This window comes from Diuraphis noxia, unplaced genomic scaffold (genome assembly GCF_037042655.1).
Source record: "Diuraphis noxia isolate RWA-SAM2 unplaced genomic scaffold, SU_Dnox_SAM2 contig0001, whole genome shotgun sequence".
Classification (NCBI taxonomy): Eukaryota; Metazoa; Arthropoda; class Insecta; order Hemiptera; family Aphididae; genus Diuraphis; species Diuraphis noxia.
In genome coordinates this window covers 104,516,016-104,535,917 of record NW_028301711.1, presented here as the reverse complement: position 1 = coordinate 104,535,917, position 19,902 = coordinate 104,516,016, and the positions used below count along the sequence as shown (strand labels likewise).

The 19,902-nt window shown below is 29.8% G+C and overlaps 1 protein-coding gene across 5 annotated transcripts in view; it reads left to right on the top strand.

The window, feature by feature from the left end:
* Positions 1 to 19,902, top strand: part of LOC107168231 (filamin A protein cher) — a 121,506-nt gene that overhangs the window by 44,410 nt on the left and 57,194 nt on the right. For all 5 annotated transcript variants that reach the window (XM_089216710.1, XM_089216709.1, XM_089216712.1 and 2 more), the window contains 13 exons: positions 8,924 to 9,074; positions 10,320 to 10,429; positions 10,517 to 10,614; positions 10,695 to 10,822; positions 11,302 to 11,440; positions 11,505 to 11,745; positions 11,820 to 12,020; positions 12,126 to 12,263; positions 14,180 to 14,437; positions 15,164 to 15,354; positions 15,434 to 15,541; positions 15,929 to 16,036; positions 17,104 to 17,266. In XM_089216710.1, coding sequence (XP_089072836.1) covers positions 8,924 to 9,074; positions 10,320 to 10,429; positions 10,517 to 10,614; positions 10,695 to 10,822; positions 11,302 to 11,440; positions 11,505 to 11,745; positions 11,820 to 12,020; positions 12,126 to 12,263; positions 14,180 to 14,437; positions 15,164 to 15,354; positions 15,434 to 15,541; positions 15,929 to 16,036; positions 17,104 to 17,266 — 2,034 coding nt within the window. The remainder of the gene's footprint in view (positions 1 to 8,923; positions 9,075 to 10,319; positions 10,430 to 10,516; positions 10,615 to 10,694; positions 10,823 to 11,301; positions 11,441 to 11,504; positions 11,746 to 11,819; positions 12,021 to 12,125; positions 12,264 to 14,179; positions 14,438 to 15,163; positions 15,355 to 15,433; positions 15,542 to 15,928; positions 16,037 to 17,103; positions 17,267 to 19,902) is intronic.

Below are 19,902 nucleotides of genomic sequence, written 5' to 3'. Positions count from 1 at the left end.
TTTAATATTTATTAAATATAAAAAATAAATAAATTGGTACCTATTATAGTTATATTCAACCCAAAAGTTTCAGTTAATTCCAAAAAATTATGTAAGAATTTAAATACCTATACAATATAGGTTGTAAAATTTTAAAATAATTAGACTAAAAAAAATCAATTTATTTTCTTGACATTTAAAACAATTTGAAAATTGATTTCAGATAATATTACAAGCGATCACATATTAACCAAATCTTGATTTATGTACATTTTTAGGCTTTAGGTACGTAATTTAATATTATAATATTATAGACAATTTTAATATATAATATATTTATTCAACTGCAGTCCATTGCACACAACTCTATAATTAACTGGAAGTCATGAATTTTTATAATGAAAAATAATTGTATGTACTATGCACTTAAATCAGTTAATCAATGCTGTGGTTGACGAAACTGCGTTGTTTAATATTGCCTGATAGCGAAAGTCCACACAATAAGTCACATTAGTCTCAGCCAAAATAAATTATGTTCGCAATAATTACACTACCAAATACTACGATACGACATCAACTATTGCTTATTGATAAGTAGGCAATTTCTCGTTTCAATATTCAAACAAAAATCGAGTTTCGAAAGAAAAATATAATTACATATTTTTGTCGGGAGACTGGTCGACAGTTCTGTAACTTGGTGAAACGCTGTAGGTTAGACCAATATAATATAAATTATAAGTATTAGCTTATGCGCATGAACGTGAATACTATTCTCATAAGATTCTCATAAGTTTGTCTTCATTGAGCTACCTTACAATGTAAGGTCCTTAAATACCTAAAATAAATTTGAATACATATTGTTAGCGAATAATTCAACATTTTAAATATTTACAGAAATTAAACAGAAATTTTAATTTTTTAATATTACTATAATAACAATATGAAAATTAAAAAAAAATACGGTTTAAATCATATTATTCAATATTTATATTACAGTCAACATGTGTATTTTTGAACAAGCGCGTATCCACTAGATGTTCTCTCAAAAAATTCCTAAAAAATTTTCCCAGTCATTTAATCATATCGAAATAAGTACCAACCTAAATATTAATATTTAATACCTACATTATATTGTGTATTAATATAAATACCTATTATAATTGATAAAAAATTATACATTTCAATATGATAAATTGTAAACTATTGTAGATCATATCGTTATCGTTGTTTATATTATTATCAAGACTTTTTTTACGTATAAAATATTAAACCTGATTTTTTTGGTGTGTTTTTTGTCGACTCCTGTGTACGGCGGTTCTGTGTATATACACATTACATGCCGTCTTGATATACCACTGCGGTAGTATATTAGTATAATATTATTTGTTACCAACGAGAAATAATACGTTTTTAACACCGGTGTGTGATATTATTTTAGTAAGTACTAAACGATATTAGTAGGCATTAACACGATTATATCACTAATATGACGTCTTATTTTATGAAGTATCATGTAAAATATATGATATTGTAATAAATTATTCTACAGTATTATTGCGTACCGGTAAAACATATTTTTCTTATTGTTTTCAGCGTAGGTAGAGGCGAATAATTTGCCTACGACTGCGTAGCAGCAGCGGTTGTTCCCATAGGCACATAACATTATACACGTAACATATACCTAGTTTTACATTATTTTTGTTTGTTGCTGCACCGCTGCTGCTGCAATGCCATTAGTCACCGGATTCTTTTCGGTGACTATACCGGAACAATAATAATAATATATTATGTACACACACACTGCAGCATGTTTTATATGCACACATATTGTTATTCTGTACCTACCGAGTGCCGAGTACACGTGCGTGGGTCCTAATACCTACCTGTGTATGTATAGTAACTAAGCGTTGTCCGATAATAAATGACCATAATACTATATTGTACCTATGCATAGTTATTACTGTTTGAGGTTCGAAAGCCAAACCCATAGTACGCTTAAAATAATAAATTGTATGTACTAATTTAGGGTTAAAATTTGAATGTCCTTAAATAATATCAAAAATTATTTTTCAGGAATGCATAATATAATATGAGCTAAAAAATCTTAAAAATTCCCCGGAATCGACCGAGGATTTCTTTGGAAAAGAAAAATAATTTTTGAATCTTTTTCATAATATTATACTAGAAATATGATAAAAAATTAATAATGCTCTAAAGCCGTTTAAAATAGTATTAAACATCAACAAGTAACAACCTCAAAAAATGCAAAAAAATATCACTGTTATCACAGTGTTTTACTAGAAACACATGTTTATATTAGAAAGCATCGTGTCAAGTATTTTATACAAAATATATTAATGCACCGAAATCCGAGTCCTAATCGTTTCTACAATAAAGATGATATATACCTATATATAGACTTTTGCAAGTCGTACGAGTAATATATGCACTGTTGTGAAAATGACGGAAATGTTTGTTTTGTTATTGCTTACGTCATTTTCCCGTGGCCACGTGAAACTTTTAAATACCGGACACTTTCCACTTTCGGCGCAGAAATTTATTTGGCCATTCGAAGGTGTTTGCAGTTATTTATAGGTGACCGTTTGTAGATTATTCTTGACAAAAAATGACAGGTATTTAGAGGATGTGTCCATTAGAGGAGCTTTCACTGTATTATACTCGCATACCTATTTGGTGGAATTTTGACGGGATATTGTGGTTCAGAGGTGTCATACGATTGATATAATAAAATAAAAGGAAATGAGATTTCGCATCAATTATACTAAATGTACTTACCTATAATTTGCACAACCAAGAGATACATTTAAGATACATATTATGTAATCTACACCTAAAAAAAATTAGTAAAAAACATGTTACACGCATTGAATTTAAATTATGAGAACTTACCTCGTATATTTATCGTGTTCACATCCGTTGTAAGACATATAACGTGAATAAGTAAATTTGGTTGTTTTTGATAAAATTAAAAATTGGACTATTAAATATATGCATATTTTATTATTAACTGAAATATTACTAATTTATAAAAAAATACATAGATACCTACAATAATAAATTATAAACGTACTTAATATTTATATTTTTCTGGAAAAGTATCTAATGTATCCAATCTAGATTAAAATGAATTTGATTGTTGAATAAAATACATAAGAATAAGTTTTAAAAAATATATTATTAATTATTTTAATACTTAAATTGAAATTTTGATAGGGTAAAAAATAGCGTAAGTTATCAAATTGTATTTTTAGATGTGGCACAAATGATATTTTTTGTTTTTGGGGTGAATTAAACACATATACGACTATACATAAAGTTCCCATCTTATACTTACCTGAATTATTTGATTTACTCGCAAAAAAACTAGCTAAATTAGTATATATTTAGGTATTTGGAATTCGGAATTTGGTTGGTTGTGATTTTTTTTCTACAGATAACTAGAATTTTTTCTATTTATTTTCCGATTTCACTAGAAATTCCAAACCATCAGCCATATTTCACAGTATAACCATAGAATGCAACTGGACCAAAAATAAAGATGCCTTATACGTCGGAGATATTGTGAAGAACCTCTAAATGTACAATGAAAGATATATTTTTTTATCGCCTATCATCAGCCACTGAACATTTAAATTTTGGTCATATTTTAAATCCATTGTTGTGAAGTTTACATATTATGAAATAAGATTCTTAAAACTTAACCTAAGTATAACATCGTTGAACCTGCTGCTGCTGTTATTATGATAAAATTGAATGTCCAAACGAACGGGTTCATATTATTTCTGGAAAAGTAAAAATTATAATATAATAATTTTACACAAATATATAATATTATTCCTAAACCTATGATGTAACAACACTACATTGAACCTCGATCATCCGAAAACCTGTTGCACCTTTTATTTTCAACCTTTTACACCAGCTAATTTTATACCGTCTGTAGCTAGCAATAACGTTTCGCGGAATACCTTCGTAAAATACGATACATGAATGTCACGGCGACGATGATTCGGCAGTTAAACAAAGTGTATTATATTCTATACCTATGTTGTGAACGCATAATTACATTTTTTTTTTATGATTTCTGGTACATATTATTATGCTTGTTAATATCTTATAGAACTCCTTTAGTAGTTTAGTCTCTTGCGGTAGGTATTTTATCTTGTTTATCTCACAAATGATTTATACCACTCATTTATTACGACGGCTTCAACCCACCGCTTCAGTCTTCTTTTTAGCTGGGTTTCATAGATATCATGCTGAATTCAAATTATTTTCTGTTTTTTTGTCCAGTAATTTTCCAGTATAGTATTATATATATATATATATAGCTAACTCAAAGTCTGAATCGTCGCAAACAAAATTGTATTCTTCTGTTTAAGTAAAAGTTTTCAATTATTATATCAATAAAGCAAAACTTCAGATGAACTGCACTGCAATTTCAAGCTCTCAAACTTGTATACAGTTTGCTCATACTAGGCGCACTCGTTATTATATATATATAGGTATAAATCGCGATCTTTATACAACACTGAGTAGACTCTAATTATTAATAGATTGCATTTTTACAATATTTTGTTTTAGAGAAATATGCTTTGAATTTAGAACGACAATATTATCACGCATTAAACCGTTTAAACGAAAATTAAAATACCTACTGTGTGACTAAATGTAAATTTTAATTAAAAATATTATTTTATAAACTGAGATCGGACATCACATTGAGATAAGCTACAGTTTCTAATTTATAAAATCAACATTCTATTTAAGTATACATGTCAAAAGTGGAATGGGTATTATATGTATATAGTTAGCTAAAATAATATATATATACACTGTTTTTGACGCAAGCCACTGCAAATTGTCGGGATGACTGGTGATGTAGTGTAGATATGAATGTCTGACGTACCTATGATTTACTTAATTCGAAAGCGATCTAAATATTGTATAATAATAATTTGACGTTTTAAAAACGACTCCAAGCTCATTTAAATTTCAATAGTACGCTTATTTCTAAAATAAAATCGACCGTTTTACTATTTCAGTGAACGCCATGATATTTCATTAGTGGCCCAAATTCTATAATTATTAAATAATATATGCAGAAGAATGTTTTTTTGCTGTAATTTATCTGCAGCATTAACCTGTATGCATTAAGATTGAATAATATACAGAACAAAAAAGATTTAACTAGAGATATACCTTATGATACATACTTATATACCTAAAAACAGTTTAAAAAAAATAACTAGTAAAACTCACTTAAAATTAACTAATAGTTATATCGTTACACTATCTAACTACTATTTTTCTACTTTTGTGTATCAAAAATATGTTAATTATTAGTTATTAAATGTCGGGTAACTTTCAAATCAGCTGATAATTGACTCAAATTAGTGTTTATTTTAAAGGGGTGTCGTGAGATCATTAATTTTATTTTCGATTTTTTTTTTAGTGTCGCGACACTAAACAGTTTAAGAAATGATGAATTATAATTTATAATATGCTGCTGATATGTAAAAACAGACACATTATCACGAAGATCAGTTTAAATATTAATCTGATTCACTACAGATATGGTTTATTTACCGATAAATTTTTGTGACTTTATATTTTTTAGGTTTTTTAATGACTAATTACATAGATAACATTATTATATTCTGTTCGTCTAGATTTAAACTTTAAAATTCCGATGACATTGGCACTTCACTCATCCAATTTTCTGACGTTCAAATCCTTTACTAAAAAAAAAAAATCAAAGCTTTCATAGTTGTGTCCTCATGCTTAGGTGCTAAAAACTTGGAAAACTAAAAAATTGGTTGTCGTCGAATAAATGTCATCGATTGTGAAAAATTGTTATAACGTATGAATGGATATTACTATTATAATTTTATACAATTATTATATTATATATATATTATATATATTAATGTACTTCAGACATTATTCCAACCTCCAATAATATTGAATTATTTATTTTTCCGAAATCGCGATTTTTACAATCTGCGCAGTTTACTTGGATAAAGAGTGTAGCGCATTATTTGCGTCTGCAACAGGTGTTAGATAAACAGATCACCCTGTAGGTCTGGTAGGTACTTATATGATAATATTATTGTAATACGAAAAACGCGTATGGTTTTGTTGTTTTACATAATAAATTTATAATATACTTTAACGTGCGTAATATGTATGTATATGCATGGCTATCGTACGTGGTAGAAAAATTACGAGATACCTATAGGTACACGCACAGACAATCGCACGTTACGCTTTATGCTCCAGATACCAGAGCATCGAATTCTCTACCATACACGCGGTTCCTATATATTATATTATACATAGTTGTTTTAATTTTTTTAACCCACACTGGATCGTCATCGAACCGATTATGATGTCATGCCACTGTTGCCTTTGTTTCATCAGTACTTATATGTTTTTAAACAATTATTATTATATAGGTACCTATTAATACTATAACATCACAGATTAAATCCATCGTTTGTTTAAAATATTAGTCTTAATATTCAGTCATATCAAACAATTCAAAATATCAAATAGATATTAAAATATTAGTTTTTTTTAACAGCTAGAGAATTTTTTTAGACTTCCTCGATACATTATATAACAATACGAAATCAACGCTACAGTTAGGTTTTGTACTTTTAGTGTAAACATAGGATTGGTATACAATTCAAATGGAAAACAAACTTAGGATGATTGCATATAAATTGTAATAAATAGATTGTTTTTATGAAGTTGATCAATTATATGATTAATGAGTTACGAGCCATGATATTTTGTAGAATTGTGTAATATCGTATTAAAAAACATCAGCTAATAACGATATTTTAGTAATAGCTGTACCCACGTGGTTGCTAGCACTTAAAATAAAAAATACAAATTGTATATATAGCTGCTTTTTTAAAGTCAGTATATTGGACTTTGTGCATTTGATTTAAAGTTTATTTTTTGTTTCCATACCTACTATAAAATAGGTATATATATAGTATAATATACGTATGTTGAAATTATTTTTTATAGCCCTCAATCATTTTAATTTGATAATTTCTTAAAATTTTAAATAATATATTATTTTATCACTGTTGATATTGTGTAACGTTCTATCAACAACAATAATAATACCTAATATTGCGTATAAAAATCATAATTACAGGCATATGTATTGTAACGTATTAATATTAAGTCCTTAGTCCATCAAAGAGAATTACTTTCGGTATTGCATTATTGTCATGTTTTATAATTAAAAACGAATATTGTTTATCATTGTCTGCGCAATTAATTATTACACGATACCAAGTGTGATCGGTATACTAAGGAATTATCCAGAATTTTGTTTGTATATGTCATATTATACACAAAATGTTAATATATAGAAAAAAACATAATATTTTACTATTATTATTATTATTATTACGATTGCCGTTAAATATGTTTTACGGTATTAAACCATGATTATGTGTTTGGCATATCTTATTTTTTTACTATGCATTTATTGCTACATTAAAAACGAAATGACGTTTAACATAGTTTCGTGCACATTTTTTACACCATATATTATTACCTATTTTTTGTATCTTTAACAATAACCGTAAAGTAATTTAATTTAAATTTTAATAACGTTACCTATATTATTATGCACAAACAGTCTTAAAAGGGAAATTTAAATTCACCAAAGATGTAACTAACATCGTATACATACTATATAATGTATTCTTTATATTATTATTAACTATAATACACAGTATACAGTGATTTATTAGACGATTATTTTTAATCTCATTAAGTTATTAAGTATGGGTATCGAGAGTTAAAATTTTCGTAAAAAAAAAAAATCGTTGCAGGTAGAAATTTTGTATTATTATTATTATTTATTTGTTTTCATTTAAAATAGAAATGTATACATACATGTAAATTATTACAATACTTATACTTAATTATTTAATGTAATTGGCATTATATATAAATGATTGTCTCCGTAAGCTAGGCTTGTTGTGGAGACAAGGTTCTTAAAAATATCTCGTACATTTACTAAATAATTAAATTAACACATTATAAGTTGATCATAGTTGATTAAGTTAAAATAAGCTATCATAAATATAAATTTTTAAATATTTTAGAATTACATAATAAATATAACAATTTGACTGCAATACAGATATAAAAAAATTATCTATGTTAGTAATTTAATTTTTTCATTTACCATTTTCTTATAAAATCTAAAGATTCTAAACAAACCAACGTCAATATTTAATTCCATATCCATCTTAATTCCAGCATTCAAGGGGTTTCTTTTATTAAGAATAAAAAGAATAAAATGTATTAAGATACAGACGTTTAAGTGTTTCTTCGCTTATGTCATATTATTATTTTCTTAATTATGACGCTCAGATCGCGATCGGAGTATTAATTTTTTTGAATCGGTGACATTAAATTTATTAAATAATAAAAATTGCATTTGTTTGAAAAATTTTGGACACAATGTTTGAATTAATCACAAAAAATTAAGAACAATAATATTGACAATAATACTACATTCATTGAAATTTCGATTTTAAAACCCACCCGTACTTAGTTATGACAAGTCCTCTAGAATTTTTCACCTGGAAATCTTCACATTTTTGAAACACTAAGCAATTGACAATTGCTACCAATTTTCAATTACACGATTGTTAATGAATTTTAAATTAGCATGAAGTGATTGGTACATTAAATTAATATTACAGTAAACGTTTTAAACTTGGATGTTTTTAAAATAAATGCTATTTTACGTACAAATGATATTAATAATATAAATTATAAGTTTTTTGAAAAAATACTTAATATTAAAAAAATAAATATTATTTCAAATAATGAAACAATTTATTTTAGTCTTATAATATTTTTATTTTTAATTATTTTACAGATTCTTCCGATATTGTTGATTGTAAATTGAAATTGATTTTGGGATTAATATGGACGTTAATTTTACATTACTCTATATCAATGCCAATGTGGGATGGTGAATTTGGTGGGGAGCAAGCACCAAACGAAAAAGGAGCCACACCGAAACAAAGGTAATATACAGTTTAAAATAATTAATAAATAACATAATATTATTATCATAGATTTGAAAAAATATATCTGCGTTAAAAAAATCTATGTTTTCTTCAACACGCCATTCTTATTATTGTTGATCAAAGTTTAATGGCATGTATCAAGGTATTGATAAAATTAATTATTAATTGCTCTATTTTTGTGGTTTTAACTTATAAAATAATACACTTTTATTGGGAAAATAGAAACAGAAATGTAGGTACAAACATTTCGGTGTTGTACAATTATTAAGAACGTTTTACATTTTTAGCAACACAATTGAGAACAATTGTCAGCAGATCAAAGAAACAATATTTTGACTTTAAATTTAAATGATTGAGAACGATTTATCGAGTGACGTTGCCATTTATCTTAAATTTTAGTAATAATTTTTAGGGCTGGGATTTTGATCTAAGGACATACTTTTTTCGGTGTTTTGAAATGTTGCTGATTAAAACTGATTTTTTTGCATTTCTTGATAAAATTCGCCTTAAATTTGTTTATAAAATGAACGAAAATTTTTTCGATTACCTAACAATAGACTGTAACCAAAAACTCAAAGAAATATAGTAATTGATATTTATATATAAATTGTATACTTTATATTTTTAATTAATGTGGCAACGTTGCATAAAAGTTAGCAGGTAAAAACGTTCTCAATCGTGTTTTTAAAAAAGGTATAGCCGATAAGGACCGTTCTCAATTGTATTCTACCCAAACATTTACGTGTGTCGAAATGCATAATACATATTACGCCACAACTGTAGTAGTGTTAAGGGCGCAGACGGTATGGAATGTTAAGTAGGTAGGTTGTAGGTAGTGTATCCGACGAATAAGAATAGTCGAAGGGTGTTGTGTTGGACATAAAATGAAAGGATTAAAATATCATTGTCGTCTGCCATGGCTAAATAATAATAATATAATCTTGAACCATGTTATCGTTTTCTGTACACTTTACATGTTAAAAAAATACATACTGGACGAAACAAAATGAACATCAACTGATTTAATGCGTTTTCTGTGTAAGACACGTGAGTTACTTGGGACATTAAAATACCCACAAGGGCATGGTATTGCTGAGATTAAATCTAACAAAGGATTAAAAATATATAATACGATGGTAGCGATCGAACGATGAATTTTCGTTTTCAGCCGTAACCTACCCATAATAATTGTATGAATAAAAAAATAAAATATTAAAATACTAAAATCTACGTGTTGTTTAGATTGCTGAATTGGATCCAGAGTAAGGTTCCTGACATACCGATTTCGAATTTCACTACAGACTGGAACGACGGAAAGGCCGTCGGTGCTTTAGTCGATGCAGTGGCTCCGGGTAATTATAAGACCTGCAACGTCATAGTTTTGTTAACAAAATACTCAAAGGCCTTTTAAATTGTAATCATAATTTATATTTGTATAGGCTTGTGTCCGGATTGGCAGGACTGGAAATCCAACAACGCACTTAAAAATGCATCAGAAGCCATGGGCTTGGCTGATGATTGGCTTAACATCAAACAAGTAAATAATACTAACACTGTCTTAATTGTGTTCAAATGAACGTAACAACAATCATTAATCATTATAAACTATGTTTTCAGCTCATCAAACCCGAAGAATTGGTCAGCCCCAACATGGACGAACAATCCATGATGACTTATCTATCTCAGTACCCGAACGCAAAGTTGAAACAAGGAGCACCGATTAGATCGAAAACGAACCCGAGCCGGTATGTACAATAGCATTATATTTTGATCGTACAAAATTAAGTATTTAAATCAAAATCGGTCTTGTAAAATATGATTTTTAAAAGTATTCAAATACAGATACTTCAGATACTTATGTTCAATAGTATGTATTTAAAATAATCTTCTGTTTTCATGTAGAAGTATTTTAATTTTTGCTTGAGTATAATAAATTCACAGTAAAAAAATATATTTAAATATATATTCTCAATTTTTAGTTAGAGAACCAGTATTTGAAAATGATTAGGTATTTTATTTTAAATATACACTCTTGAAAAAATTATTTAAAATATTTTGTTCAAGTACTTTTTTCAAAAATATTTACAATACGTAATTGATTACCCACTTAAAAAGTATTCAAATAATATTACTCAAGTATCTATTTTAACAAGACTACCTAGTACCTACTTAGCATGTTCGACTTCATATTAATATATTATAATATTTTCTGTATTTCGTTTAGCGTTCGTGTTTATGGTCCCGGTATCGAACCCTCTGGGCCGACTGTGGGAGCCAAAACGAATTTCACCGTCGAAACATTTTCCGCCGGTAAAGGCACAGTCAACGTGTCTGTGGAAAACCCCAAAGGAAAAGCCGAACCGGTAAGCATCTAACTGACAAAATGATATCCTTCGTAATCAAATGTTTTTTTTTTTCAATTTTTAGGTTGATCTGGTTTTCAACAACGACCGAAGTCAAACATACACGGCAACGTATAAACCAGTCGTCGAAGGACCGCATAAAGTGCATGTCAACTTTTCCGGCGTCCCGACTCCGAAATCTCCGTATCACGTTAACGTGGACACGTCGGCTGGCGATCCAAACAAAGTAAATGTCTTCGGGCCTGGTATACAGCCCGAAGGCGTGTTCACGAACAGACCAACTTATTTCGAAATCCATACGAAAGGTGATTAAATTGTTATATATTATGATGCCTTGGGAGATATTTCAAATCTGAACACGATGTTTCTATTTGTTAAGATGCCGGAAAAGGTGTTCCGGAGGTGATAATTCTCGATCCGGCTGGCCGAGAGAACACGATACCAGTGAAGCTCAAGAAAGAACCTAACGGAGTGTATAGATGTGATTACACGCCGGTGGTCCAGGGTGTGCACTCAGTCAATGTTTTCTTCGCAAATCAACCTGTGCCGCTGAGTCCATTCGCAGTCGGCGTATCTAATGGTATGGCATATGATATTCAGACAAAAGGATATTAGTATTTTTTTTTTTTTTTTTTTTTTATCAAAAGTGTAATTCAAACACATGTGTGGTATTATTTCTGTACAGCATCTGACGCTAAACGCGTAAGAGCCTTTGGGCGAGGTATACAACCACACGGCCTCAGAGTCCAAGATGAAGCCAAGTTCAAAATTGTAACCGAGGGAGCTGGCGAAGGCGTTCCCGAAGTGAATGTAATCGGACCTGGTAAAATTCTAATCAGTGTGTTTTGTTACGACGAACTCCGTTATCGGATATAGCCCTCATAACCTGTGAATGAGATTAGCCCCGATATTATGTACATTATCAACCGGAAAATAAATATTAGCATGCTATACTATTAATTTAGATTAATTCGGAATTCCGCAACAAAACAAATGGTTAAACAATTTTTATGATTGCCAAAAAATCTTATAAAATATAAAAAATAAACTGTGAAACTAAAATATATATATATTATAAAATTGATAAATATAAATGTAAATTAAGATTAAAAGTGAATTTACTACTGAATATAGTTGACACAGTCTATTGGGTTCTAATACGAGTATGGTTTATACATTTTAAATGATCTTTGTATGACGACTGATATTGTGGTTGTATATCAATTAAATAAATAAATTAAATATCAATATAAAAATAAATAGTTAAACATTACTAGGTACTCTACATTAATATTCGATTCAGTATCGACAGTATCGTTATGAATGTTATGGATTTTTTGTTTATAAATTTGGTAAAATTACAACTCTGGTGCATCTATAATTATTTTGCTATCACTTAGCTTTTATTTTTCGGCTATTTCATTTAATATTTTTTTACAATAACATAATACACATGGAAAAAAATATTTTATATTATTTTCTTTTTTTCTTTTAGCTATGAACTAATACAAAATACTTTATGTTTCTACATTTCATCAAAATTCTATATTTATATTTCTTATTGTAATATTTGTTGTTGTTATATAGTATTAACTAGTTTTAATGCTGTTAATTTGGATTAAGCTTAACGAGAAATAATAATATAATATACAGTGAAACCTCTAAATACTGGACACTCTTGGTCGCCGTAATTTTGTCCGTTTTTTAGAGGTGTCCACTATTCAGAGTGGGGGGGGGGGGTGTAAAATTTTGAAAATAACTCAGAGAAATTAAAAATTTCATTTTATGTACAACATTTCTCGTATTATTTATACGGGGGACGAAGTGGCCGAGCGGTCTAACGCGTCGGCTGTGTGGATCAGCCGGACCGTGTTCGATCCTCGACCATCGGGTGGCATTTTTTTCCGGGCTAGTCACGGTGTCTGGAGAACAAGTGCCACCATCCCCCACTCCAGGGCATGGCAGAAACCTACGGGTGCCCCATTAGAAATTCTACCAAACAGATCTCCGGTGTAGGTTAGGTTAGTACACCCGGACAATAGCGCCACACGAGTATTTTTTTTTATTATTTATACAATACTAAAATTTATAATAATGATATTTTGTATTTTTGTATTATTAAAATTATGATATAAAACTAGGATATTACGTATGTAAAAATTACTAAAAATGTTAAAAAATAAAAATAAATATTTATTAAAAAAATCAGTTACAGAACATAAACTAGAAAATGTTTTCATCGATGCGATAATAAACGGATAAGATAAACTATAATTGTATTTTTCGCGACACACCCACGGTTTCTACATCATTAACGATGATAATCGGCGATCACCGGCCTTTCTTACGTCCGGCGAGCTGCCCGCCGTGCTTTGTCGTGTGTTCAGCCTTTGAAATATTTATTTTTCACACGATTATTCTATATATTTACGATAATAATTGTCAAAATTAAAATTAGGTTGCCATAAAAGTGTCCGTTATTTAGGGGTTCTCCTATATGAAAGTAGTGAAAATGTCCCCATCCCCACAAAAATATTGAATTACCACTGGATTATGTGGAAAAAAATAATCATAATAATTTTATTTTTAAACTGAATCGGCTTATGTTGACTTTACCTGCAGTACGCAAGAACTCGTAACAGAAACAATATATTTTATCTCGGATCTAATTACTATTAGAATAAACTTAGACAGACTTAGTGGTTAGTAATATACCCTAAATGTTTTGTTTTCGCGTAGGCGGAGTCAAAGAACCCGTAAACATGAAGAAACTCGATGCACACACGTATGAAGCAACGTACTACCCAAGGAAAGTCGGCCGCCACGTTGTGATGGTGACGTTTGCAGGGGTGGAAATCCCTAAAGCACCTTTTGAAGTGCACGTCAACCCATTCAAAGAGACTTTGATTCGTGCTTACGGACCTGGACTTACCGGAGGCATAGTTTCACATCCAGCGATGTTCACTGTCGAAACTAATGGAGAAACCGGTTCACTAGGCAAGTAAAAACCACTAAAGCAATCGCAGGGGTAGTTTACGATACTTTCACGAATCCTAAACTTATTTTTACAGAAGTTTGACAGCCTTAAGGTTTTATTGATTATCAAAATCAGCAAACATACATATCATGTTTAACGATATTATCCATATTTATCAACATAATAACTATTCATTACACCATTCTAATAACCATTCGTACAGAAAACCGTTCGTAACATCACTCGTCTACTTCTCGAGATATATTTATGACATTAAAGTCAAACTTTTAGAGACTAGCTATTGAGCAGAGTGTCGCTTCTATTTTTTATGCAGTGGTGGGACCGAAGCTTTTATGGCTGATTAGTTTATCAGATATAAAATGGGCACCACAATTTATGATACTAAAATAACTATACATTTTTAAAAATGATTTCAGCATAATATATCTGTTTTAAAAATGTTCCTTTTTTGAATTAACATGTACACAAATAAACATTTTCCTTTTAATTCCTGTTCATGAATTGACTGGCACATTACCTATTACTCAACTGATTTATTATAAAATAATATAAAATATCAGTCTTCACTCGAAATTGAAATATTTTTTTCTTCAACAAATAAAAAGCAGTGACCAGAACTTGATCTTGTTATTATGTTTACACTAAGTAATAATATTTATTTGGAAATATATTTTAGAAATAATTTTACCAATATTAATTTGTGACGAAAACCGTTACGTTTGCAGGATTCAGTATCGAAGGACCTTCAAAGGCTAAAATCGATTGCCAAGATAACGGGGACGGATCGGCGGACGTCAGGTACTATCCGATGGCGCCAGGAGAGTATGCCGTGCACATATTATGTGATAACGAGGACATACCTAAGTCACCTTACATTGCCAACATTTTACCTAGTACTGATTTCTATCCCGACAAGGTACAAAGATATCTCATGCAACGATTATTGTTGATAATTATTTTTAATAATTATGTGCTTACGATTGATGTGTGGGTAGGTAAACTGTTACGGAAGTGGATTACAACCAAATGGCGTCATACAAGGAAAACCGGCTGAATTCGTGGTGGATACGAAAAAGGCCGGAGTAGCTCCACTTGACGTCAAGGTAACTTCAGGAGGAGAAAAATACTTGCCTTGTCCTTATATATTTTAATGATATGTAATATGTATTACACCATGACGAAAAATGTTTTATTTAGCTTCTCTTCTATTTTACCTATCGCTAAAATAGCCTTGCTAGCAACTAGCCCATACTTCTATCAAATTTGTTATACAAAATTCATACTGCTACCTTTATGAATAATAACTTCTTAACTCTTCAAATGAAATCTTAACAAGTTTGCGATCATATTTTTTTTAAAGTATGAATAGTTAATATTTAAGCGTAAAACATTGTCATAACACTCATAATCATAGCCCTCTTCGTCGTTTTACAATCATTAATAAAATACTAACTTAATATTTAAAAATATTTAAAACATATTTTTTATAGATCATCGATTCAAATGGCAACTTCGTAGAACCCGTGTTGAAAGACAACAAGGATGGTACGTTTTCCTGCAAATACGTCCCAAAGTCGATCGGCAAACACACGTTACAGGTAAATCACGAAAAAAAAAATGGCCGCTACCGATTTGCGCACTAATTCAAAAAAAAAAAACAACTTGTTTGGGCACTCGCTTGGAAACAGTTGAGCCATAACCATACACATGGTTTGCTCTCAGTTACCCTTTAGACTTTAATAATTTTATTTTATTTTATAGTTTAATACCTTGAATAATATTAATGTTTGATTACCAACAAGTAAATTATTTAAGTACTTACATATATTTACTTTCTCCTCTAATAGACAGTACTGTCTATGAATGTATTCATAAGTGTGATTAAAAATGCATGTTAATACTTGCATATTAATAATTGTTAATAAATAATATTTAATACTTGTTCAAGTTTTTTTTTTTTAGTTTAAACTTTGTGTTACGATTAGTTTAATAATTATGTGAAATTAAATACAAAATATAAATAAGCTATTTACAAATAAGAAAGAAAAGAAGATGTCTGATTAGATTAAAAATCCTGTATGATTGAAAAAGGATAAAATGTACAAAATCATTTTTTTTTTTTTTTTAGTTGAAAAGATATTATTAGTATCGATACTCGATAGGAATGTTGGAAAATTTTAAAGGGGAAAAAAATTAATCCCGTTGGGCTGATAGGCTAGGGCATAATAAGATTAGGTGTCACTTGCTTAAGTTAAAAATGTATGTTAATTTTAATTTCAATTTTAATATAATATGATTGGTAAATATATTGTAAACATTTTAGGGCAATATACGTGTCTATTAAATTCAGTAATAACAGTTTCTTATAATTTGTATGTATTTAATTTGGTCTACATTCCGCAATCTTTATCCATGAATATTAACACCAATCTGTCACCAAGATAAAATAATATAATTATTTTTGTGTGCGCAAACCAGTTGTACATTTAATATAACCGTCAGCGCAAACGAGTTTCGATTTTTCAGGTAAAAATTATAGATTGTGCGCAAACAAGTTGCAGCCAAAAAAATAACATCAAAAGCTCACCCTGTTGAAATCATTTCCAAGTACTCTTGAAAATATAACTTTATAGATTTTGTCTTGTGCTGTTTTCATATTATATAGGTTAGTTACGGAGGCGTCGCTGTACCAAAAAGTCCGTTCCGCGTATTCGTGTCACAGCCGTTGAACGCGAATAAAGTACAAATATTTGGACCAGGTATCGAATCCGGTGTCAAGACCAATAAACCCAATCATTTCACCATCGATTGTTCAGAAGCCGGGATCGGTAAATTAGTTCACATATTATAAATACACGGATTATTATTTTATATACAATGAATTAATGTGTCTATAGGAACTGTGTTTTTATATACCTAAGTTATTAGAATGACGTGATACATAATAATATGTCATATAACAAGTCTTTTGAATATTATTTATTATTATAGAAATTCTAAAATCAAATTGACAAAAATTAAATTTGAGATTCTTATTTTAATTTTATCTACTGTAATTGATAGTAGGTTATCTCGGTGGCGTCATTTTCAGGCTTTGAAAGGGGGGGGGGGCAAAAATTTTGACCGGCCCAAAGGCCATAATTTAAAAAAAAAACCACTCGCTAACAATTACATTTTTATCTCAGTACAAACAGTCTTCTTACATCTTACACAATTATATACATACTAGTTAGTTATCTGTGATAACTGTGGTTACTTTAGGCATGAATAACACATTTTTTTTGAAAGATAACAATGACTAATTAATACATAGGTATATAAAATATAATATGTAGAGGAATACCCTATATTACCTATTAGTATTTAGCATTGAGTAATTTTAATATATGCTCAATGCTATTAGCTACTATATGATGACATATTCTAAGGGTAATTTTACCCCGGTTTATGTTTTATTTGCACCAAATATGAGTTAATGGTATTAACAAAAAATAAAATAAAACATACAATACTTTATTGTATATTTATCATTAATAAAAGTTTTTTAAAAGTTGCTTAAATGCTAGGCAGTGACAGGTTCTTATTATTCTGTTAAATACCAACTTTGATAGTTTGATAACATAAGGCCCATGTAATAATTATTTTCAATTCTATTTTTAAACTTGTAACAATGAGTTATCAACAAGCCCGGACACAAGGTTAGGTCCCGCCACAGCTATTGATAATAATAAAATACATACGATAATATTATTATCTATAATCTATAGCCGTGGGTCCCTCATTTTAAATTAATCAGAAATTTGGATTTTTATGTTTAATAATATTATATACTTATTACTTATTACTTATTAGTTATTCCGTTATTCGATAACGACAATAACATTTTAATTTATAATTTCACAATAATATTAATAAGTAAATATTTTATACGAGTAGCGGCCTACAGGGAGGCGGGAAACCCTGTTTCCCACTCGTCCAGTCCACCACTGCACATACAGAATACAGGTGTCAGATACCTTATAATTATTTACGTGTTAGTTGGAGCCACGAATCATGATTATATTCTATTTAGCAATGACATGAATGTCATGAATCATTTTTGCGTGCTTGTGGCCCAAAACTAGCACCATATACCCGGCCCGGGCCGGCCAAGTCGACCGGCCCGATAGTAGCCCACTAATGACAAGGGGGGGGGCAAATGCCCACCTACCCTACCCCCCCCAAATGACGCCACTGGGTTATTTACTATCACTGTAGGTTATTTTGAATAATAAATTAGACAATAATTATTACAGATAAATATTATAAGTACAATGTATAATAGACCTAAGTAAACGATACTTACAATAATAAATTGACAAATCGATAAATTAATGTATCACATTACTAATATATTGATAAAAAAAATTATACCTATATACTGATAAATATTAATGTAACTACCCAAGTCATGATATAATATTATGTTTTACCTTCAACAACAATATAAAACACCGTGGGAATTAGTATTTATTGTTGTACCATTTTGTACTTGAAAACAGACATAGGTAATAAACTAATAACATTTGAAATTTAAGAACCAATTAGGATTGCATAAGTAATGGAGTGTTTTTAGGGGGCTTTGGTTACTAACCTTATCGCAATTGATTGAAAAGTCTGAATTGGCCTGATGTTCGAGGGTTTGGCTGGGCCCCAGATTGCTATTCCATAAGACCAGACTGGTCTTATAATTGACATATATATTATAATAAGTTTGTTTTGGTGTGGTATTTTGGAGTTGAGGAGTGGTCGGAGGAGGTGAAGTCTATTGTTCGCTGATTTTCTTTTTTCTTTTAGGTTGGGGCCCAAGGTAAGTTTTTTATCGAGTGTTATGCCTAAGTACTTTATTTCAGTTTGGACAGGGATGGAGGCGTTGTTCATGATTAATTGAGGGCATTCACGGGGAGATTGTTTTAACGTGAAAGTAACTTGAACAGATTTGTCAGTATTTATTTTGATTTTCCATTTTTTGGCCCATTCGTCTATTTTATTAGCATGATCCTGGAGTGTAGCTGAAGCTAGGATAGGATTTGAACTAGAGGAAAGAATAGCTGTGTCATCGGCGTATGTTGCAAGAAGGGTGTTACAAGATTGAGGAATATCTGCTGTGAATATATTATAAATACTAATCTGCAGAACTCCAGCATATTTTGAGTGAGTAGATGAGATATCGTTACCATGTCGTATGACAAACGAATGATTTTGTAGATACGATTTTATAATAAAATAGTAGGGACCTTGTATGAAAAGTTTTAATTTGTTTAGTAAGCCATCGTGCCAGACTTCATCGAATGATTGAGAAATATCTAAAAAAAGTCCAGAACAGTACTCTTTGTTTTCGAGGGCAGTTGAGCTTTCGTCGGTAAGACGATGGACTTGATGATTGTTGAGTGCCTATTTCTAAATCCAAACTGATTATTTGGTA